Source organism: Ambystoma mexicanum, chromosome 2q (assembly GCF_040938575.1).
Source record: "Ambystoma mexicanum isolate Mex_15411 chromosome 2q, UKY_AmexF1_1, whole genome shotgun sequence".
Taxonomy (NCBI): domain Eukaryota; kingdom Metazoa; phylum Chordata; class Amphibia; order Caudata; family Ambystomatidae; genus Ambystoma; species Ambystoma mexicanum.
The window spans coordinates 535,834,272-535,858,270 of NC_090924.1; the positions used below are offsets into that span (position 1 = coordinate 535,834,272).

At 45.5% G+C, this 23,999-nt stretch overlaps 1 protein-coding gene across 1 annotated transcript in view; it reads right to left on the reverse strand.

The window, feature by feature from the left end:
- Positions 1-6,389: 6,389 nt before the first annotated feature.
- CRYM (crystallin mu) overlaps positions 6,390-23,999 on the reverse strand; it is a 358,261-nt gene continuing 340,651 nt past the window's right edge. The window contains exon 8 of the mRNA XM_069647676.1: positions 6,390-6,827. Within this exon, the coding sequence (XP_069503777.1) occupies positions 6,754-6,827 (74 nt within the window). The 3' untranslated portion in view covers positions 6,390-6,753. The remainder of the gene's footprint in view (positions 6,828-23,999) is intronic.

Here is a 23,999-nt window from a genome sequence, read left to right on the forward strand (position 1 = left end):
GTCATCATCAACTTCTCTGCGCTTTAGTCGCCTCTTCTCTTATTTTATCTACCTCTTTCTTTTTCATGTCTCTTCATTCATATGCCCTTTGCTTTTCCTCATCTCTTCGCCTTGGTATTCTTTTCTCTCTTATCCTTTCTTGTTCATCAGCTTCTATTCTTTTCTTCTTTAGCCTTTCTTTTTCATCAGCTGTTCTCCTTTTATTATCACGCTTTCTTTTCTCTTCTGCACCCTCTTGTTTTTTAGCTTGCTCATCTTGATATAACTGTACACGTCTTTGTCTATCTTTTCTTTTTGCTCCTTCATCTCTCAATCGTTCCTCCCTTTCTTTATCTTTTGTATCTTGTTCATCTTGGTCTCCCCTTTGTCTTACATCTTTGATGTCTTTACCATCGAGTTTAAGTAAAATCTGACCTCCCAACCACTCGTTCTGTACGAGCAATATCTCATCAGTTTTAATCCTTATCTCCCTTCCATCCGTTTATTTCTCTCCTTATGTCTAGAGATGTACTTGCTGTCATGACCCTTGCTCCTGGCCCTCACTGCCAAGTCAGCCTTCCATTTAGGGCCAGGTCAAAGGCGTTTGGCGCCAGGCTCACAACCATCATGAAGACCAACATTAGAATGGGACTATTTACTTGGGACTATTTAACTTGGGGGGGTTCAGCCAACATGGAGGCACACACATAGCTCAGTCACAATGAACTGAGCTATGCGGTCTAGTCTTTTGGGTGTGGTAGGCCTGGGACTACTTTACCTGGACTACTTTGGGTGTGGCAGGCCTGGGACTATTTTACCTGGACTACTTTACCTGAGACTATTTGAATCACAGCCAAACAGCAGAACATGCTTTGCGTTATTCTGCTGTGGGCAGCGTAATGCTCACCGTGTCCAGTTCTTTGATGCCAGCTTACCTGAAACCAAGGACCTGCAGAGAGAGAAAGAACACTATGAAACTTACCTGGAACAGTATCATGGAGCTGGTGAAGAACGAACTGACGGTCGTGGACGTCCACATCATCATGAAGGGCTGCAAGTAGATTATCCCAGTAACGCTAAAATAAAAGACAGTCATGCTGGCGCATGAAGGCCACTGAGGGGTAGTGCCCACAAAACACCTTCTACGTCAAAAAGTATAGTTCCGCAAATTGGACGCCATAGTAGAATAGGTCGTAGGCAGGTGCACCATCTGCTCCAAGGTGGCAGGGACTCCCCACCCCAACCCACTGCAGATGTCCCCACTCCCAGAAGGTGTCTGGGAAGAAGTGGCTGTAGATTTCTTTGGGCCACTATGCAACAGAACATATGTACTCGTAGTAATTAACAAACACTCACGCTTCCCTGAAGCCCAGCTGATAGACTCAACAGCAGCTACGTGTGTCATCCCTGCACTAGATCGCATGTTGTCAACCTACGGGATACCAAAGATAATAAAATCAGACAACTGCCTGCCATTTACCAGCCATGATTTTCAGAACTTTGCATGCTACATGGGGTTCCATCACAGAAAGATAACGCTGCACTGACCCTAAGCCAACGGCATCGTTGAAAGATTTATTGCTCAACATCAAGAGAACTCTACAGGTAGCCAACATAGTCAACAAGCCATTCGAGCAGGCTCTGTACCCACTCCTGCGTGAATATTGCCACACTCCACATAGCACCACATGAGTCTACCCATCGGACCTCATGTTTCACAGAATCATAAGAACAAGACTACCCGAGGGCCACCCTCAAGCGCAAATAGCACCCCTAGAACAACAGGCTAGGGCTCGGGACCAAGAAGAGAAAGAGAAAATGAAAGACAGAGCAGACTCCCGATGAGGAGCGAAAGAATGTGACATAGAACTGTGAGACCACGTGTTGGTAGGTCAACAAAAAGCAAGAATGGAGGACCCCACATTTGCACCAGAACTGCTGGTCACAACCAGCAAAAAGGGTACCATGATAACAGCAAGCAGAGAACAGCAGCAATCCATTACGAGGGACTCCCACTTCAAGAATCTCACGGGCACCATGCTCCCCATGTGGGGACACCCATGCAGCAGTCAAACTCCTATCACAGGGATGGTGAGCAGTATGAAGAGGAAGCCAGCAGTGGAGAAGAACGGTCACCTCCACAGACATCCCACCTCCCCATGAGACCTCAACGATGTTGTATGAAACCTCAGAGATTGATCGAAAAAATGGGATGAAATCGTGACCATGTAGATTAAAAAGGGGGAGATGTCATGTCGTGACTGTGAGCTCAGTGCCATCCCACGTCGTTATTTGGGATGGCCCACGTTTGGGCCAGGACATTGGGGTAGTAACGTTGGGCTAGGAAGGGGGCGGGACAAGAAACTGGGTTGGGTTTAAGCAGTTCAAGTTGTAACGGTGTAGAATAAACATGCACTTATTCCACTGGCTGTTATGTGTCTTTGCTTTATTTGACAGAGGCATCAGGTGACGGGCGGCCCCCTTCCTGAGTGCGAACCGCACGACTTCACACTGCTGATCGAATGTTTGCTGTTTGGAGGACTACGAGCACCACTGCCTTTAGCAGTGACTGTTTGGGCCAGTGTGCCCTTTGAGCAACCCTAACCCCTCATACAAATCTCCTTAGGAGAGTTGAAGCAGTGCTTGTTCTACCTCTACCTGCTGCTGATGGGAATTTTGTTGTTTAGAAGACTACGAGAACCACTGCCTTGAGCGGTGACTGTTAGGGCCGGCATGCCCTTTGAGCCAACCCTCCTCCTCATATTAATCTCCTCCGAATCTCCAAAGCAGCGCTTCGGTGGAAAAATGGGCACAAAGCATGTCACTGTCATGCTGTCGTCCAGCGGTTTGATGGATATGGAACCAACTACGAAGTTCTTGGAAGGAGAGCTACTCTACCAACATTATGACCTCCCTATGACTGATTCACAAACCGACATATTCTCTGGGGTAAGAGTTACAGTAGAGTCACTGAGGGATTCAAATAAATGCACCTGTCCAGCTAAAACCATCCATACCAGTAAATTCACTGCCTTATTACCTAAACTGATGCCACATAATCTAAAATTAGGAGCTTCGTTCCACAGAGAATGGATGAGATTTTTAATCTAGGAATAATGCTGGAGACAAAACTCTCCTCTTCCCCGTCTTGGCCCAAAAATGGTTAAAGAGATTACCCACTCCATTATGCAGAACAGGCCTAGAAGCACCACCATTGGTGTTCCGATTCATATGGCAGAACGTGAAGGGGATGATAATATTAAGGAGCATTTGTGCAAACAGGTTATTTTGCACGCAAATTCTAAATGAGTCCTCAATATTGAAGGCATAATTGATATACATAAAAATAGTCATGACCTAATAAACAAAAGTCTTCTGTGTACGCTGCAACTCCCAATACATAATTCAACTATAATTGAGGATGAGGCGGGGTCCTTGTCTGCTAATTCGCAGCCTTTGATTGATTCTCCCAGAGCTGATGCCACTACGCAAGTATTGGACTCTTCCTCTAGCCAGTTTGATGCATTAGTACACCTCTAAGAGACCTTTCTTGAGGAGTGTGCAACAATTAAAATCACCATTGAGTCGAATTCTGGAATACTAAATGCAATCAATCGACAGCTGAACTCCTATCGAGCTCACACTAATGTAGCTTGTGAGATCTCCAACGTAATTCAAGAGCTATCACCATCTAATGATAATAACCCAATTAAGGGTACGTTGATGGCAAAGGAGCGGTAAAACAACAACCCTCATCTCTGTGAAATGGTTAATGAAGACGATCACCAAGATAGTGTGACCACCTTATTAGTGGTAGAAGGCCCTGTCTAGGAATTTCTAAACAAGACCCATAAATGCAAGATAAAGAAGAAAAGATTGTTAACTTCCATTAACATTTACCCACGACAGAATATGTGGAAAAATAAAAAGGGTAAAAAGAAGAATAAATGAACTTACATCTAAACACCTCAAATTCTACCTTGACAATGAATGACAAAGGCCTATACGAAGTGACTATTCCCAGCTCAAAACACAAAAAGAAAGGTAGAAAACTTGGAGAAAAAAAAATATCTCCTAAGGTAGCAAATAATACTGGTGTGGATCTGCGGGAGTAGAAGGGTTCACATAATGATCTGTGACTACTTTCCCAAGGCTACTGACAATGGAATGAAAAATGTCATACAAAAGGGCTATCCTAATACGTCTTTGAGCAACTTTGACTTTTTGGAAGATATTCATCATCTCTTACTATTGGAACCCACTCATCCTGAGAAGAAGAAATTGTTCAATAAATCAACTTCAACTAATGATGGTTCCCTGACCAACCTCATTGGTAAAGGCGATAAAGAGTTGGAAATAAGCGGTCAGTTACGATCCTCTACCCATAGTACTTATGACTGTCATGCTCTAAAAATACAAAGCATGTTTTTCCTTAGCTCTGAATTTTATCTCAACCATCAAAGGATACTTGATCTTTTCCAAACCATTATTTTATTAAGGTTTATTACTCCGAGGATATCTCCATTATTGATATGTTGGAGGGTGTAACATTTGCTACATCTATTGTGTATTTTGGTACCAACCAGATTATTGATTATGTAAAACAATATGATGCAGAATTGGGTTGAATAGGATATGATTGTACTATCATCACTCTACCACAGGTAATCCTCTAGGTTATGGTCCTAATGCGAACAAGAGCAGGTTATTCTTTAATCCATCTTTTGCCTTATCTAGAAGTACTGGGGCGGCGGCCTTTTCGGGAAGGATGTATAGTAACCCTCTGCTAACAGGGAATGTTAATAAAATTGATGGTTTTACCATTTCTGCTTTGCATGATGGAAACAGAATAGTTACTGAGTTTGGATCTCCTGACAAACTACCAGTATCCAATGTAAATGACTGGGACTGGCTACCTCAGGCATTACAACCCTGCATTATTCCACAGCCCTAACAGTTTGTCTTATCTACTCTCTTGGAACACGAGGGGACATTTGCATTACTTGAACCATAAAGGATTTTTGGCTCAGATATCAAAATGTGGCTTTGTGCCCTTCAGAAAACATGGCTTACTTCACCCAAAGGTGGCCTCCTTATTAATGTACATTTGTGGATGTTTGACCATGGTAGCACATTAAATATTGTTCTTGGAGCAAAAAGCTTGGAATAGCTTTCCGCCATCATCTCAAAGGGGACTCATGCGGAGTGGGTGAGGGGATAAATCAGTCAGTGTCATGCATGCTGGACGCTACGCTCGTAGAACAGCTAGACCGTTCTACTCCAAATGGAGGCTATTCGATACGTTACCGGGAAAACGACGTTTACACTTTTCACGTCGCTAACTTCACGTGACTTTTGCTTCGTCACGTGAACTACGGTATCACGTATTTAAGCAGCGTAGAAACTTCACTCGCTGCTTCTGATCGTCTCTATTGGCGTCGTGTAGCTGAACCTCTGATCTACATCCTGGTATATTCCTACAGCTACTTTTGGGCCTTCGATAGCGTGTGTTCCGCCACACGCTGATTCCTGGAGCTATCCCTTCGCGTGATAATCCACACGCGCTCTTTGTCTTCATACGCGGCTGGTCAAGGCTGCGTGAATCCTGCCCGCGTGTAACATCCACACGCGCTCTTTGTCTTCATATGCGGCTGGTCAAGGCTGCGTGAATCCTGCCCGCGTGTAACATCCACACGCGCTCTTCGTCTTCAAGTGCGGCTGGCCAAGGCTGCGCGAACCCTGCCCGCGTGTAAATCCACACGCGCACGTTGTCTTCACACGCGGCTGGCCCAGGCTGCGCGATTCCTGCCCGCGTGTAAATCCACACGCTCACGTTGTCTTCAAACGCAATTTTCTTCTAACTCCTGCATCTGTGGAATTAACAGAAGGATTGATCCCTAAAGTGGGAAGGAAGCCTTTCAAGGATTATTGGAAGTGACTTTGAACTGAACTTTGGACGCTATCCTGTGGTGAATTCAACCCGTATCTAGCGTGAGCCTCGTTTCCGTTCGGGATAAGTCTCCCTTACTAATTTTCCCTTCCCTGTCGTTTTGTTCTTCATTTCAAATCCATCAAGAGACTTCTGGATTGTTCTACCCAGAGATACAGGTCAGTGTGATCATTCCTGTCATTATCTAACTCATCATACTCAGGTTGGAGCAGTTATTCATGATACTTTAATTTGTCCTAGGCTGGATTACTATACCTTACCCACGCCCTTTCCAGTGATCCATCGCTCTGCCTGTTTTATCAGCCAGAGGGTTGTATCATTTGGAAGGTCTTTGTTGACTTCACGACTATCAAGTCGGGTGAACAGGGATCCGGAAGACCCTACCTCCTGTATCCTTTTGAATATTGTATCCTTTTCAGTTGATACTTTGGTACATTCTGACAGTCAGCAGGGAATGGAATGGTTTAAAACAGAATGGATCTATTTATTATAGCAAATGTGTACAAATCAAGTGTATGGACCAATCGATAGGCTATTATTCTATGCAATTCTCATGAACAAAAGGATGCATAAGTGCAGTAAAAACATGATTTATAAAGGAAGACATAGCATACATCATTTTAGGATTAGAGCTTTCCCTCCTCTGGATACAAACTACACAAACATTCCATGAATTATGTTACATAGATTGGGAAACTCCCAAGTTAATCAATAAGGGATTTAGAATTAAAATTAATTTCTCAGAATCTAGAATTTAAACAAAAATGTGCACGAACATTATGAAAATGTTATTGCAATATGACCCATGCAGCTCTGGGTAAACACTATTCAGTCTCTTCACTCCTTGACCAGGAATCAAACACCAGTTTTGCTGAAACAGTATCTTCAATTGCCATGCCTAAAAAAAAAAAGATGTCACCAAATGAGTTTTCAACCAGCATTCACGTATTCCATCATTAACCGCTTCCTAGAAACTGGTTAGTAAGTTGAAAGTAAAAAAAAAGCATATAACATTTTTTAGTGCAGGCAGATATAGCTTTCCCTTTCGAAATAGCCTTTTTGACTCTGAGTTGCCTTTAATAAAAAAAAAAAGAATTACTCATCTCTGAGGTGCTTTTTGGGTATAAAATATGAACCCTCTTCCCGGAGAAGCTGCTTCAAGGGTCCGCACATCCAACTTATTCAGTACCAATTTAGCAAACATTTGGTGGAAAAAGGGAGTAATACGTGCAACAGTGAAACATCTTCCTGCTCCTGACTCACAGTTTGTCAGATTTCAAACATATAAAAAAATCCAAATTAAGAACAGACTAGAAAATGTGAAATTTCTCTCGGCCCTGGGATTGATGCATTGCAAAAGATCTGAGACGGCTTGATACAGTCATTGGCCAAACCTTAATATGTGCTCTTAATACAGTTCTGTGTGGTCCATATCGGAGAGAAGAAGGAGATAGACGCACGTCTCTGGAAGGAGCCATTACTTGACCAGTGGGTGTCAGGTAGCTGTGCAGAGGATCCCAAATCTCAATGTAGTGGCATGGATAAACGGAGGGCTTTCTTGTGTGTAAGTTGAGGGTGTACGTAGAAAGGCCCAACATCTCAGAAGTGTCTCTGCCTGGCTCGCACAGAGGCTTGGGAACTGAAGTGCTGCACGACCTCTACTTGCCATCCGCTGAAACAGGTTTTATCACCCAGACATTATTAGATGAGTCAGTCTTGTTCACCACTGTTGATCATTCCATCCTATTCCGCCACCACCTGGAGGCAGTCTCTGTGGGCATGGCACTGACCTGGTTCATGTTTTTCTCTATTTTTCTACAGTTGCAGAAAGTCTGTCTCCCTTTCTCTTCTCAAGATGCCTGCTGTCAAGACAAGAGACAGGCTTAAAAAGGCATAAGTGGCCCAGAAAACCGTTTGGGGAGACAGGAAGCCACAACTGTGCTTGAAATCCGGAGGTACCTGGGGTGAAGTAACATGAACCACTAGGTTCCTTGGGTCAGCAAGAAAGTGCCACTCCGAACTTCACTTACCTATTTAAAACTACAACCAAAGAGACCATCTTGCCTGCTTATGTAAAACCCCCTATTCACAGTCAGGGGGTCAATGTTGTGCAAGTGAAAAGTTATGATGCTGCAATATAAATGCAGATCTTGCTAAAATGATGGCAAGGACTTTTAGTCTCCATCTACAGCAGAGGATGACATACTTTGGACTTGATCACATGGTTTGACTACTATTTGGAATCAAATCAGGACTGAGAGAACCAATGGAGCGTCCTCAGCTGTTAAATGTTAAAAGGTATTTATATTGCGCATTGTCACCAACGGAATTGGTCCCCAGGCACTCAGGTGGATCTGTAAAACAAGAAGGCGGGCGGGTTAGGTTAGTCGGGTGAAGAGGGAGTAGGAGAGTGAGAGAAGTGGTGTGCTGTTGGCGGCTTCAGTTCGGTTTCCATAGTGCGCTGAGCTTTGGTGAGAGTATCAGACCGGGGCGAGACCTTGTGTGCTGTGGGTGCTGTTTATGTGTTGTTTGTTGTTGGTGTGGTGAAGTGCGTACAGTTTGCTGGGTGAGAGATGGTTGTGTGGATTTTCGGGTGAATTCGGTAGGCAGAGATTTGAAATTGGGTTAGTGGGTTGCATGTCCTGGTTCTAGCAGATCTTGTTCTATTTAACTAGCATTCCTGTGGGTAGGCTTAGTTGCTGCTTTCCTTTCTTGACCATCTAACTGTTGTGGGTGATGGCACAGCACGTTCCTGGCTGTATTGTAATGAACTTAATATAATGGGACTCAGTATGTCTAGTCCCCCCCCCTCTGGTGTTGGTGCTGTGGACTGGCCGCCCCCTATTCCCCTGCTATCTATTGTGACGTAGGTCTGTAGGAGCTTGGTGTAAATTCAGGGCACAGGTGCTATTGATGGATCGTTCTTGTAATTCCATCTTGGTCTGCTTATGTATTCAGTCTTTAGTGTCATCCTATCATAGCTATCTCTCAGTTTGAAGTTTGGTATGTTGTAGAATGTCTTCCTTAGATGTAGTTGATGCTTGGTTAGATCGGGGATCGGTATCTTCATTCATCATTGTTTTAGCTATGTGTGTGCTATTGTGGGCGGTCTTCTAGTTACGCAGTGAAGAGCCAGGATTTGAGAGGTTTCCTGAATAGTAGGTGATTTCTTGTGTTACGTATGTTCTTTGATAAGTCGTTCCAAGTTTTCGGTGCCTTGTTGTGTAGGGTTTTGGTTCCAAGTGGATGTCGTTGCTTGATCTGAGTGTTCTTGTTGGTTGATATAGGCGTAATTTGTCTCTCAGGAACTCTGGCATCCACAGCTATCCACAACCAAGGTGCAAACAGAGGAATCCAAGATGGAGGATTGAAACCTCAGGCTCCAGACCTGCTTTGCAGAGTGCACAACAATCACATCCAGTTGGGGATCTCGTAGACTTTATTTTAATTTTTATTGATTGGGTATCTATAATTTGCCTATAAACCAAGGTGTTTCAAGGCGCAATAAGACAAGGGGGGCAGTGATGAAGAAAAATAAAACAGTCCTACTAGCCCTTGTGTCATTCGGATCCTGCAAGTGCAGTAACAAGAAGTGCAGGGGAGAGTGCAGGCGGGAAGTGTCAGTCAGGGCAGAAAGGGCTCATGGGTTGTGCAGGTGCCAAGGGGAGGCCAGGGGAATGCAGAGAGGGCAGGGGAAAGAAGGTGCTCGTGCTAATTGCGAGGGACAGGGCAGGAAGGGCTCAATAGGGTGCAGGCCCAGCCAGGCCAGTGCAGGGGGAGGGAGCCCAGGAGGGCAATTGCAGGTATGAGGAGGAGGGTCAGGGGAGGCCGAGTGCAGGGGTAGTCTGGTCGAAGAGTGTTAGGTAGGATTTTCATAGTAATTATAAATCTTCCTGACCTGTGTCAAGCCCAGAACTGTTTGCTTTACTGGTGGATTATCTGTCCTTATATCTCTGTGAGTGGGAACCTTTTTCCACACTCACAGAATCTTTTACTATTTTTATGGGAATCCTTTTTTAGACTCTCCATAGTGTCTTTTAAAAGTTATCCTCTTTGACATCTTTTTGGCAAAAACTGTCTAGTGTTGCTGGGTTGCTCTAGGGGCTCCCCTTTTTAACTTTCTCGGGCTAGCCTTGAGAGAACTACAGTTCCCAAGGGTAGAAAGGATCTTTGGATCCCTTTTACAAATTATTAAGTGAAACCAGCACACCCCACCTTATGTCGAGTGCTGGGGAGATACAATGTATCCCCTTTCACATTAAAACTGTAACAATTATGTTACAGGGACAAGCTTACCTTCAATGTCTGATGGCAGTGATACCTTTTTATTAATTCGGTGCATCTTTACCGCAGGCTATTTGCACAGCCCCGGTAAAGTCACTCATGGGTGCTCATTTTACCAAAATGACCCCTGTCTTGTTTTTCCGCCATTTTAGTGTTCCTTCTCCTTCCATCTTCCTTCTCCTGACATCCAGGGTGGGAAATTCCTTTGTGTGGTTTTTGTCTTCGGCAGCAGTTCCATGGACTCCCCGCCCAGGCTCCAGTCTGTCTGTGAAGGCATGAAGCGAGGGAGGAGTCCAAAGCTTCACAGCCCTTTGTCGTCCTCCTTGCCTGAATGGGGACAAATCCCAGCGGGGAGGCTGGCTGTCCTAATTGGACAACCATACCATCCCTCGTTGTACAATGCAGGGAGAGAATGCAGAAGGTGTGCTGTAGTTCCTGTTAAAAACTCTGAACCTGGAAGCTGAAGACAAGTCGACCACTGGAACCAAAACCAAAGAGGATTACAAAGGAAAAGCGGCTGAGACAATTTCCAGCGAAGCCTGCTGTGTAACTTGAGCCTGCTGTATCCCTTCCTTCCAATCGACGTGGGGATCCCGAAATGGACGACCCCGACCCAGAATCTGGTGCGACCCACTAAACTCAAGAAGGCCTGCATTTTGAGCCATGCCACATCATGATGCGACCGTACAAGGCTGCAATACCCCAATACCCTGGGACCTCAAGCCATCTGGTGGTGCATGGTCTTCCGAATTTCAAATTGCGCTGAAACTTTGTGGGCATCCTGCTGGGGGTCCAGAGACACGATTCAAGTCCGAAAAGTCCTCTCACCAGAGTGCTGGACCTTTGTAATGACAGGAATCTGACCGGCAATATTCGTTCTTCATCAGTGCTGTTTGAAAGTCACTAAAACCACAAAGAGCCGCTGAATCTAAGAAAATCTGTAGCTGATGAAGCCCTCTCCCAAGTACTGCCGCAGGAGCCCACCTGAAGTCCTCCCTCTTGACCCCACGACTGAGACACACGAACAAGGAGGTTGTAGCAGGGAGGAATCCAGCTAGAACACTTTCTTCAAACCAACGGTACTGTGGAGGCTTGGGGCACTTACCTTTTTGCCATAAGTCATGCGTTCTCACTTGAGAAGTGCACTGGCTTACCTTTTTGAGTTGATCTCAACTCACCTTGCACAAGCTTAACAGCTTGTGTTCCGTCAGTGATTTTCATGACCTATCTTTTTCCAAGAAGAAGTGCATCAGAACTATTGATGTAGTCCAATTGACTTTGGCTGTCCTGGCTCCTTAAAGGCACCCTTCTACATCTATTGACTTTGGCATTGCTTGTCTCCTCATAGGTTGTAATTTATTGAACACTTTTACTGCTGGAAAAGGCTTACCTAGATTTCATTAGAGGATTCAAACTGTATTCACATTGCAAGAAAACATGCTGTAAACATTCTGGAAAGTATATACAAGGTTGGTTTACTTACCTTAGAAATGTTCTGCGATTCTGAAAAGTCGATATAAGGTTATTTCACTCACCTGTGAATTGGTTGTGCTTCTTCCCCAAAAGTAATGCTGTTGGCTTCACTTAACTATTTCTTTCAGAAAAATAATTAGTGTGTACGTTAGCCAACTGGGTCTTGCTTCCCCTGACTTGCAGTTAGCCTCTCCAGAATAAGGTTGCATTAGGTTTTACCTATCTAGAATAACCTTGAGTCATTTCTAAAACGTAACTCTGGGTTTTGCTTTCCCTGTTATGTTTTAGACAGACACAAACACAGTATTAGGTTTATACCTGCCCCAAGTTGTTGATAGCTCCTTCAAAAAGTATATGGGTTTTACATACCTTGAGTTAGCTGTGGGCCATCCTAAAATAAGTTACAAGAGTTATTGCTTATCTCAATCTGTTTCACTGATGTTAATGTTAATGTTCTCAAAAGCACCTGCAAATTAATATTACGTCCTTAGGTTTTACTCACTTAGTATAACTGTGTGTTATCACACAAATAGTTATAGGTTTTTACTGTACCCAGAATAAGTGTTTCACTATTCACAAAGGTATATTGTCCAGTTGACTTATTATGTGATTCCTTACTGAGCATCACAGTACAACTGTTCGGGTCTACTACCCTGATATTACTGAATGTAATCTGAAAGTAACCATTGGTTTTACTCCCCAAGAATAGGTGTGTCCTATACTGAATGTGTTTAAAAATGTTGAACCTCCCTAGAACTACTGTTAGGTGTTCCAAATAAGGTTATATGCTTTGGTCTGTGTACCCTTAAGCATTGTATTGTGTTTTTTTAAATAATGTGTTTATGTCTTTGACCAGTAGTTAACCCAAGACTTAACTTGGCCTAATTGCATTTAAAAATAAATCTTTATTTTGTAATAATATTCCTGGTTGTAGTTGTTTCTATTTATTCATTTGTGTGTCATAGATTCTTTGTACTGACCTACAGCCCTCTCTCCCTCCTAAGATAAGCCTGGCTGCTCTGTCTACGCTACCACGAACTCAGGTGGTACAGCCTTATATTAAGAGTGGAATATTGTACTGTCTCCGTTGAATGGTTTTGATGAAGGTGGGTAGAACTTCAGAAAAACTGCTCTAACAAGGAGGGCCTGGTGCCCTGTAAGAATCTGAAGGAACCAGGCAGCCAGTCAAAAGAGGCAGAGGAGGACATTGGGAGGGGGTAGGAGGAAGGAGGAAGAGAAAAGGAGGGCCTTGAGAAGCTTCCAGAACTTAAGGAGATCCAACACAAGGCTGAAAGCGGCAAGGAGGCCATTCCTGAGGGAGGCACCTGCGGAGGAGAGAGATCTATCCCCCGCCCCCCACTCTCTGCTTGGAAAGGTGTCTGATCTGCAGAGAGTTGGAGCCAGAAGACTGAACGGCTCTAGCAGGGAGGTATTTAGGGAGAGGCAGTTGGGTGTAGCAGGGTCCAGGCCCCAGAAAGCCTTGTGGATGATGCAGAGGGTCTTGAACTTGATCCTCGCAGCAACCAGGAGCCAGTGGAGAGATTTTAGGGCTGGAGAGATGCGGTCCCTGGGCTTGAGGCCAAGGATAAGTCTTGCTGTCCTACTATGGATTAGTTGAAGGGGCGAAGGGAGGAGTTAGGCAGATTGAGTTAGAGGTTGTTGCAGTAGTCCAGCCTCGAGAGGACAAGAGCTCCAGAGACATTGAGTTTCTGGGGTAAGGTGAAGGCAGAATGCCTCTGAGGAGGTGCAGCTGAAAGTGGGCCTTATTGGAACAGTCTGTGATGTGAGAAGAGAAGGAGAGAGAGAGGAGTCGAAGATTACACCAAGGTTTTTTGCCTCACAGGAGGGTGAGGGGAGTGGGCCCATGCAGAGCGGCAAGGGTGTAGGAGGGAAGGAGGGAGCTGGAGTCCCAATGAAAAGGATCTCAGTCTTTCTGGCATTAAAGCAGAAATCGTTAGCAGTGCACCATGCTTGAGTAGCAGGCGTACAGGCAAGAATAAGAGGAAGAGGAGGTGGCAGTAGAAGAAAAGCTTGAAAGAGAGCTGTGTGTCATCCGCATAAAACTGGAAGTTAAGAGAGAAGGCAGAGATGAAGTGGGCTAGAGGGGCAAGGTAGATGTTGAAAAGCCAAGGCAAGAGGATAGAGCCCTGAGGGACACAACAGGTGGAGAGTGAGATGGAAGAGAGAAAAAGGCCCAGTTGAACCCAGGGAGGTCAGTCAGCGAGGAAACAGGTCTACAAGTCTAGAGCCAGGTCCGTGATGCCAAGAATATCACAAAGCCGATTTATAAGGGTCCTTCAGAAAGTTACCGAACCACAGAGCTTGCATGAAATGAACCAAAAGCTAAAGTCACAATAATGATCTCAGCATGCAGACAGTATAAACAAGGCCACAGGTTTTCAAGAGATGTAGGAGTTAGGAATTGGTGATGTGGAGAGCAGGATAGTGTGTCGCAGTGCAGTGAGTCGGTAGATAGGAGGTGTCAGAGAGTGAGAGGGCCAGAGAAGGAGTGGGGACGAGTAAAGGGAGGTGGTGAGAGTGCGAAGGAGATAGAGCAAGGTAAAATAAGTTATACGTATGAGATGCAGTGGTCGAGAGTAAGAAGGGGTGGTGGTGAGTGAGGAAGGAGTAAAGGAAGGTAAAAGCAGCCATAAGACAGAGTCGGAGAGAACATCTAAGGAGACGAAAGCAGGGGAGATTGAAAGGAGGATGTAGAGAGGACAACAAAGAATAAACAAGTGGTAGCCACAGCTTTACAGAGCAAGAGGACAGGTGTTGCTTTCCTATCAATATCTCATCCACCACAGAGACAGCCCACGCAAACAAGGTGGTAGCATTGCCATCATTTACTAAGACACGCTCTCACTCGACAACCCCACACACCTCTGTATGCGTCCTTTCAAGCTCTCTCTCACTTGCTCCTGTGAGAAACCTGAAGGTGTCTCACCCGCGGGAGTCTCTGTCATCCAGGTGGCCAGGATACGGCCATCGCTTTTGGATCCAGTTCCTGGCGGTGGACCAGTGCCGGAGTATTACCTGGATGAGGGGTCTTTGGGGAGTGGGACACCACATGGTGAGATGCAGTATACACTTCCCTGTAACACCTTTTCCCCATTTTACCAGGTAGGATACTTAGGAACTCAACACCTCCCTCTTTCCCGACACAAACACTTTTTCACTGACAGCTCACTATGAGAGAAAACGGACTAAGAGCCGAGCCGTATACCTAACATGTCCCAATACAATGGTCAGGCAATTACTGATCATTACACACACCTGTCTTTCATCCCACTTCCCCACACGGATAAAAGGCGGAGCACGAAAGCACACTCTGAGTAAGGCAAAGCATCTGAGGAGGCAGCAGTTCCAAGATGGCATTTTAATACGAGGAGAAAGATGGCAAGACCAGAGAGGGTTGCAAGGAGGGAAGTGCCCTTGACCGTTTCAGAGGAAAACCGTTACTTTCATGAGAAACATAAGACCTGGAATTGAAGGTGAAGAAACCTGCATTGTGTGTCAGAGGTACCTGGGGCTAACCTGTGTTGATAGCCAAGGCGGGGAGGAGCATTTGCTGCCGTGGTACTGTCCTTGGCTCCTACAACAAAGCAACACCAGTAAAGTCAGCACAGCCGGAGAGTTGGGGAGACTGATACCAGACCAGTCTGTGTTAGAACCAAGGTTGCAAGCAGCAATATGTTATGGAGAAATCTGAAGAGAACAGTGTGGGAAGCATATGTGACGAGCGGCGTAAATATAATTAAACAGCAGAAGAGTGACTGAACTTTTGAAATCTAGATAGATACCGTATCTGTAGTGGTCCGGCACCATGTGTGTGCTCATTCGGAGGTCTCTGTTAGGTATCCAACTGAGAGGTGGCAAATGTAAAAAGGAATTGTGAAATCAAAGTGGTCCTGCAACAAGTCAAGCTAAACCCTGTGCACATTCGAAAATCTTCAATAGTTGAGTTGAACTGAAATTGGTCCGGGCCCGCCTAAGGGAGACTAATTGCGTAAGAGGAAGGATCTGAGGCCGTCTGAGGGGGATCCGGGGTGAACCGTGAGTCACCCGAGAAAGAATATTCTCTGAACATTGGAAAAACGGATCTGAGCCTAGCTGAGGAGGATCCAAAGTAACGACCATTGTATAAAAGGAATATGAGCCCACCTGAAGAGGATCCAGGATGAACAGTAAGTCACATGAATTGAGTACTTGTAAGAGGAAAAGAACTTTTTGTTTATTTTGGTACATCAGGCCCTATGAATCAAGAGACTTTGATAAGTAAAGAGACTTGGGGACAGAAGGCCCTGATGCTAGTAGTTGAACTGTATCCTTGTTCCGAAGAAGCCAGAGAGTATGCTATGCTCGAGTGAACCGCCTTGTCCTGTGCTGAAAACGTGGGCAAGGGAGGTCAACGGCCTGAACATCCTGACATATAATTTTTGTGAACACTTCTTTCTTTTTCATAAACACTAACCCACACTATTTGTATTTAGAGGTAAGGATTGGCAATAGTTTTTTTTTAGTATAGGCCCCTTTATTTTGACGAGACTCCACTAGGACTGCATTATTATAATTTGATGGTCGTAGCTTGCTCCCACCTATAGATTTAGGATTAGACCGGCGTTTATCATACCCTTGTAGAAGTTCAATAAACACGCCTGGACTGTGGTCTGTGTCTGTCTTACTCTCGATTCCATGCCTTCCTTACACTCCCCTCCATCACAACCAAACCCCACATCTATCCACCTCATGTACTGCCACCCAAAAACTTCCACACTAACTGGACTGACTTCACAACTAACAACCACAGTGCCCCAAGGACCAATATCTACCTTGATTTCTTCAACTTTGGTAGATCTTATCCAGGCAACAACCCCATTCTAAACGGTATCCTCACTCCACTCGCCCTCATGAGCTCACACAACTCGTTGCCTGCAGCACACACGTAACTGGCAACAGACTTGACCTTTTGATTTCACGCAAAAATCATGTCTGTGGAAAGTCAAATCTAAATTTCGCAGTCTGACCACTTTCTGATGTGCTCCTTGCTCACTCTACCATGCAAGATCTCCTTCACACTCACTGTACAGCACAAGATCCTCAACCTGCCACACATTCCTTGGCCCTCTAGCCAGACAAGCCAAACACATTACAGACACAGGCTTAGCATCACTCATACCACCCCCTGGTCCCCCCACACACACACATGCCTCCATTCTCCTCAACAATTATACCACCATTATCACACAAGCACTCAACAAAATAACCCCCAATAAATCACAAAAGCCCTGCAATCACCACCATAAACCATGGCTCAACAGTTTCCTTCTTCTATCAAGCCAGAAGCCAGGTGCATAGAAAGTGGCCACCTAAGAACCCAGGCCTGCTGCCAGGACACCCCCCAAATACTGCTGCAACCATACAAAACAGCCATATGCTATGACAAAGCCGCCCACTACCTCCAGGAACTCCAATCCACTATCTATTGAACACAGAAACTTTTCAACATCGTTAAGTCCCTCTCCAAACCACCATCCACACATTCCACACCCTCATCCACTTCAGTATGCAACTCCCTCATGGACTACTACACCTCTAAGAATGTACACCGGGCAAGCCCTCCCCTCTCCCAAACATTCCAAAATCATGGGACAAATTCCACCCCATGGACAGAGACGCCATATGCACACTCATTGCCAAATCAAAATCCACACTCTTCCTGGATGACGCATGCCCACCTCAAGCCACATCCAATGGCACCACCACCTCGCTCCACACTGGTTCAACATTATCAACTCCTGTCTCTCAGTTGGAACTATTCGCTCCACACTCAAAACTGGACAAATCCCCCTACTCAAAAAGCTTTTCTTGTCCCAACATTCCCTGAAAACTACCCCCCCTTACTATCCTGCTATACCTTACCAGAATCATGGAATGCTTCATCACAATCCAACTGCAACAACACATCGCCACAAGCAACCTCCTCAACTCCTTCCAATCTGGTTTTCTACCTGGACACAGAATAGACATTGCTACACTTCACATCCTTAATCACCCCCATAACATCACTAAAAAAGGACACACAGCCCTACTCATACTCCTCTGCCTTTCTGCCTCCTTCAACACCATTAACCGCACCATTCTCCTCAACATCCTATCCCACAGGATGGAACTCTCAGGCAACATCCTTGACTAGTTCACCTGCTTCCTCACTGACACAACCCATTTTGTCTCCATCCCTTGGAAAGGCTCTTCACAAACAACATCTATTTTCACCAATACGCAGATGACACTCAAACATATTTCCAAATCTCATCCTCTTCACAACTCCATGCCCTCAATAGTTGTCTCTCCACCATCACAACCTGGATGGTCACCCACTTCCTCAAACTCAACCCTTCCCAAACTAAATAACTCCCCATCTGCCATCCCAGGCACAAACCCCATATCAACCCTTGGATCAAAGAACTTGCCACAGACAACCCACACATATCCATCTCTACTCCTGTCTAATCCCTTGGCTTCACCATTAACTCCACCTTTCCTTCAGCCACCACATAGCTGCTGTCACCAAAACATGCAATTTACAACCACGCCTCCTATGCAAGGACAGATCCATCCTTCCTCCCAGCCCCCCTACACCTTCTGCATCATAGTCCAACCACTGGTTCTGTCCAAGCTTGTCACACTCACCTGTGTCTCTGCAGGAGCGATGGACGAGCCTCCCTTGACACTGAGTCTTCACTTGCCTTGTTTCACCTGGTAGAATACCTGTCAAATACAAGATGTACACTCAGACCTGAATTCACCCGATTCCCCTGGGCCCTTCCCTTCTCTTTACTGTTTGCTGTGATGTCCCCCTAGGGGCTTACCTTTATCTTTAGTAGGGTGTGCACTCCATCCTGCATTTGCAGGGGCGCGATTCACTCATGTGATTGGTGCCAATGTCTGTAGGCTGAGTTCAGATGCCAAACGCTGTTTTATGCCTTCACAGCGAGGCCGAGAGTTCAAGGCGCCAGTTTCTTCACTGGCTATAAAGTCCTTCCCACAAGTGAACGACGTTGCGTGGAGAATGTTGAGTGTCCAAAATTGGCCGTATTGTCTTTGTTTGCCGGTATTTTTGTGGGCGAGTAGCGCTGCGTGTAGAAGCTAGCTGCTGGTAGGTTTGCGCAGCGCCTTCAATTCGAGCGCGCCTGGTAATGTCTCTCCCTTTCCTTTGCAGGAGAAATTATGTGGTATTAGCGCCTCGAGTCCGGGTTCAGCGCTACTGGAGACTTGGTGGTTAGGTAAGTTTGCACGGAGGCTTTTGGTAAGTATGCACCACATAGAGAGAGAGAGCGCAGTGAAATAAGTGTCTGCGTTATTGGAGCGAGCAGCATTGAATAATGTCTCTTCTTTCTTACAGGGGTTTGTGCACTCGTGCAACTAACCTGGATTCCAGCGTCGCGGGAAGATTCAGTGAGTATGCGCAGCGTTACTGGTGTGCGCGTGTTAACGCTGTTCTTCTTTGTTCTTACAGGTGCTGGTGTAGAAGTCCCCTCTTGACTGAAGATAGCTACGGCGTGGAGTAAGAACCAGGTAAGCTGAAGCTGAATGATCCGGAGCGGGTAAGCAGAAGTAGGATGATCCGGAGCAGGTAAGCAGAAGTAGGATGATCCGGAGCAGGTAAGCAGAAACAGGATGGCCTGGAGCAGGTAAGCAGAAGCAGGATGATCCAGAGCAGGTAAGCAGGACCAGGATGATCCAGAGCACGGCATGTGTGTTGCTGATACAGCTCACAGTAAGCAACACGAAGCACTGGAAGAATCTTGGGTGTGGCTTATATAGCCAGCCACCCCCAAAAACTATAGAGCTCATGAGTTATCATGCACTTCCTGTTCGGCAACAGGAAGTGGTAACCAGGAAGTTACTACAAACACTAGGAAGGAATGAAAGGAGGGATTTTTTATGGGTTCTTTGTGCGCCTATGCCAGGCCTGCCAAGCCTCCACCCAGCTTGCCCCAACTACTTGCCTGATACCCATGAGAAAGCTGGACTACAGTAATGGTCTCCAAACTGGACTCCCCAACAGCACTCTTGCCCCCTTGCAAAGCCATACAAAATGCAGCAGTGATATCCATCTTCCACCAAAACACTCACTCATCACCTCAGCTCTCGCCAAGCTTGACTAGCTCTCCCTGCCCATAGAATTGCCTTCAAAGGACTCTACATTATATTCAAAACCATTCACCTCAAAACCCAATATTACCTTCACAACAAATTAAAACCCATCATCCATGCAAACACCAGGCAAGCTAGCGTGCATCTTCTACACATTCCACTTTGCAAACTAACATGCACACAAAAACAAGCATTTACCCATGGGCACCCAGATCATGGAAAGCCCTATCACTTTAAATCTGCACTGTACCCTCCATCACCACTTTCCAAAATAGCTTAAAAAAAGACCAGCTTTCCCAAACATAATCCAGACCCTGCATCTCCTCATGCTGCAGCTTGCCCATTGTAATCACTATATCCTGAAAACATTGTGTAACTCCTGTTTCACCTCCCACCTTTTGACCCTTGTAAGGCACTCCAAGACCTCCCGGGTAGGGCCAGAGCGGTACACAAATTAAAATAAAAGGAAATCAAATAAAAATAACCAGCAGAATGGGGAGAAGTTAAGAGGAAGAAAGCCAAAGGGGGAGAAAGAGAAGACAAGAGTGCAGTGAAGTGTTGAGGGGGAAAGGAGGAGAGAGGCATGTAAGAGAGGAGAAAAGGACGAGGTCTTATAGAAGGAATAGAAAGTAGATGAGGGGGAAGTGTTGACTAGGACCAGGGCCAATGAACTCCAGAGATTGTTGAGACCGAAGTGCTTGATTAGGCTGTAGCATGGTGTGTAATCAGCACCAACAACAGGGTTAAGCCTGATAAGTCCAGGATCCACTGCAGTTTGTGCCACGATATTAAAGAGTCTGGAATCTGACCCATGTTCTGGTCAACCAGGCCACCAAGGTGGTGGCCCCCGAATCCACAGCAAGAGTTGAATGACATCCTGACCACCCCTACAAAAGCCAAGCAGGTGGGGTCTCAGGGAGTGAAGGAAGGACTGCAAGTCTGTGGTACTCCAGAAATGGAAAGCCTGCCTTGCTTATGTGGTTTTGACTTCCCCACAATCTTCCTTAAGTTCAAACTCATCCCTTTGCATTTGGGTTGTTTGATAAAAAAATGCTTGAACTTTGAGAGGTTGGCTTTGAATTAAGCACTTGAGGACCATAAGTGTAGGCCAATGTGGAAGGATGTCATTCTGACCCTGCATTAACATCACCACCCCCTGAGCTGGTTGCCATGCTGAGTGAACGCAGAGTAGCCAGGGAGGAGTAGGCTGGCTGACCCTGTCTCCTGTACAGCTGTGCACGTATCCAGGGTGACTCACAAGACATGTTGGGACTCAGAGCTTGAGCTGCTAGTTGCGCAAAGCAAAAGAGAAGAAAAATATTGGCTTAGAAGTGAAGTAAAATACAATACCATAGATGGAGTGGTCCAGCACCACGTGGGTGCTCATTCAAAATTCTCTGGTATCCAATGAAAAGGTGACAAATGTTAAAACAAGAGGAATTGTGAAATCAAAGTGGTCCTGAAATGGGTCAAGCCAAACCCTGTGCACATTCGAAAGTCTTTGATACTTAAAGTAAATTGAAATTGGTCCGAGCCCGGCAGAGAGAGACTAATTGTGTTGAAAGGGATCTGAACCCGGCTGGGGGGGATCCGGAGTGAACCGTGAGTCAGCTGAGAAAAGAATATCATACAAACATTTTGTCAGAGGGATCTGAGCCCGAATGAGGGGGATCTAAGGTGATGAATATTGTGCTAAAGGGATCTTAGCCCGGCTGAAGGGGCTCCAGGGTGAAGAGTGAAGCACCCAAAGTGAATACTTGTGCAAATCTAAAGAGGAAAAGAACTTGTTGTTTATTTGGTTGCACTAGGCCCTCTGAGTGTAGAGACTTTTAAAAGCAAGGAGACTTGTACAGTTAAGAATCTGATGCCAACGATTGAACGGTATCCTGGTGCAAAAGAAGCCAGAGACTGTGCTATGCTTGAGTGACTAGCCTTGTCCCGTACTGAAAACGTGGGGAAGGGAGGTCAACGGCCTGAACAACCTGACATATAATTTTTGAACACTTCTTTCTTTTTCATAACATTGTTCCCCACACTATTTGTATTTAGAGGTAAGGATTGCTCATATTTTGTTTTTAGTTTAGGCCCTTTATTTTGACAAGACACCACTAGGAGTGCGTTACTATTATTTGATGGTCGTAGCTTTCTTCCATCTGTAGATTTAGGCTTAGATAGGCGTTTATCAAACCCTTTTTGAAGTTCAATAAACACCCTTAAACTGTGGTCTTACTGTTGATACCATGCCTTTCTTACAGAAATTAACAAATTAGGTCCTAAACAGCTGGCAACACTTGAAGAGGAATTCTGAGGGCCTGTTGTCTCTACACTGCCTGGCAGGGATCAGTCAGTAGCGCTGGGTTTCCACAGTGCTGCTCTGATAACGGCAGATTTTGGACATGGCATTACAAGCCCTGCTGGAAAAGAGGTACACCTTAGTAAATAAACTGGCATTCATTTGAAGGGGACAGTCAGCACTAACCCATATCTTCACTTGGATCTTCACTTGGATACCCTCCATAATTGAAAAAACGTACTTCAAGAAATAAGGGGCAAAATCGCATTTACACCTTTTTACACCTGCTCTGCAAAAATTATGAATATAACTTGGAATTAACACGTTGGAAGACATCATTAGTAATGGATTATTTTTTAAAAACTATTATTATTGTATTTATTGAGCACAGACCTAGCCTTGAGAAGCAACGGAGCACTTTACAGAGTTACACACCAATGCAGATACATAACAGAGTGCTTTACAGACATGTACAATATTACAGATGCATAACAGTGCGCTTTTTAGTGTTAACAATATTAGAACCGATATACAGCGGTGCGTAGGATACAGAGGGGCACAGAGGAGGGGTACAGCTGTACCGGGTGTCGGGGAGGAGAGAGGCGGGCTGTGTCTAACGAGTCAGGTGGCACGAAGGTCAAGGTGTTGAGGAGGAGAGACTCCTTGAAGAGGTGGGTCTTGAATTCTTTTCTGAATTGTAAAAGCATGGGGGTGAGTCTGATGCCAAGGGGGAAGAGGTTCCATACTCTTGGGGCGTAGGCAAAGAAGGCTCGTTTTTTGGTCCTTCCCTTTTTGCAGCGGCGGATTTCAAGTTTGCACATGTCCTGACTTCTGGTGGTGGGTTGTCTGCCAGAGATGTTGAGTTTCTCCACGAGTTAGCTGGGTGACTTGAGGGCGACTGCCTTATAGATGATGCAGCAAGAATTGAAGGTGATTTGTGCGTGCAGTGGGAGCCAGTGAAGGTCGACGAGGGCCAGGGTGATGTGGTCAAATCTGCATAGACCCTTGATGAGGAGTGCAGCCCGGTGTAGGACACTTCTCAGAGGCACAAGGGAGGATGACGGGATGCCTTCGAGGAGTGCATTGCCCCCATCGAGGTGGGATAGGACCAGTGCTTGAACGGTATTTTAAGCTGTCTGGAGGGAGGAAGGGCTTGACTTTTTTTCGCAGGAGGGGGAGCCGATACCAATCTGTCTGAATTTTCTTAGCTATGTGTGTCTTGAAGGAGAGGTGTTTGTCGATGTGTAACCTGAGGGACTTGGCACAGGAGGTGAGCTTGGGTGTGAAGCCCTCAGAGTTCATGGCTGATAGCCAGGTATGTCTGGGCGTTCAGTGTTGAGGAGTAGAAATTCAGTCTTGATGGGGTTGAGCTTCAAGTATGCACTGGACATCCAAGACTGGATCAGCTAGAGGCAGGTTTTGAGCCTACAGATGTTCTTGATGGAGTCGATCTTGAGGTATAGCTGTGTAGTCAGCATATTGGTGGATGAGGATGGATCACCTGCTTTTAAAAGGGACAAAAACAGGTGCATTCCACAGAAATCCATTGGTTGTATGGCAGCATAAAAATGTCATGTTGGTGACATCCACGTTCTAGTTGAAGGTGGAGTGGGAATGCATATCCGTTCCTTGTCCCATTCTGCATCGAAATAGATAAAAAATTACCCAGACTCCAAAAGCAGGGCATAATGCACTTATGCCTTAGTTTTGCACCTCCCTTCATGCTTCACTGACTTGTCAGTTGTTCCCCTCAATTTCTTTCTTGAATACTTAAATGGAATGATCTTTTCATGTCAGCTCGATCGACAGGGAGCACATTGTGAGGTGTAGGGTTTGGTTAATCCCTTGCACGATTGCTTC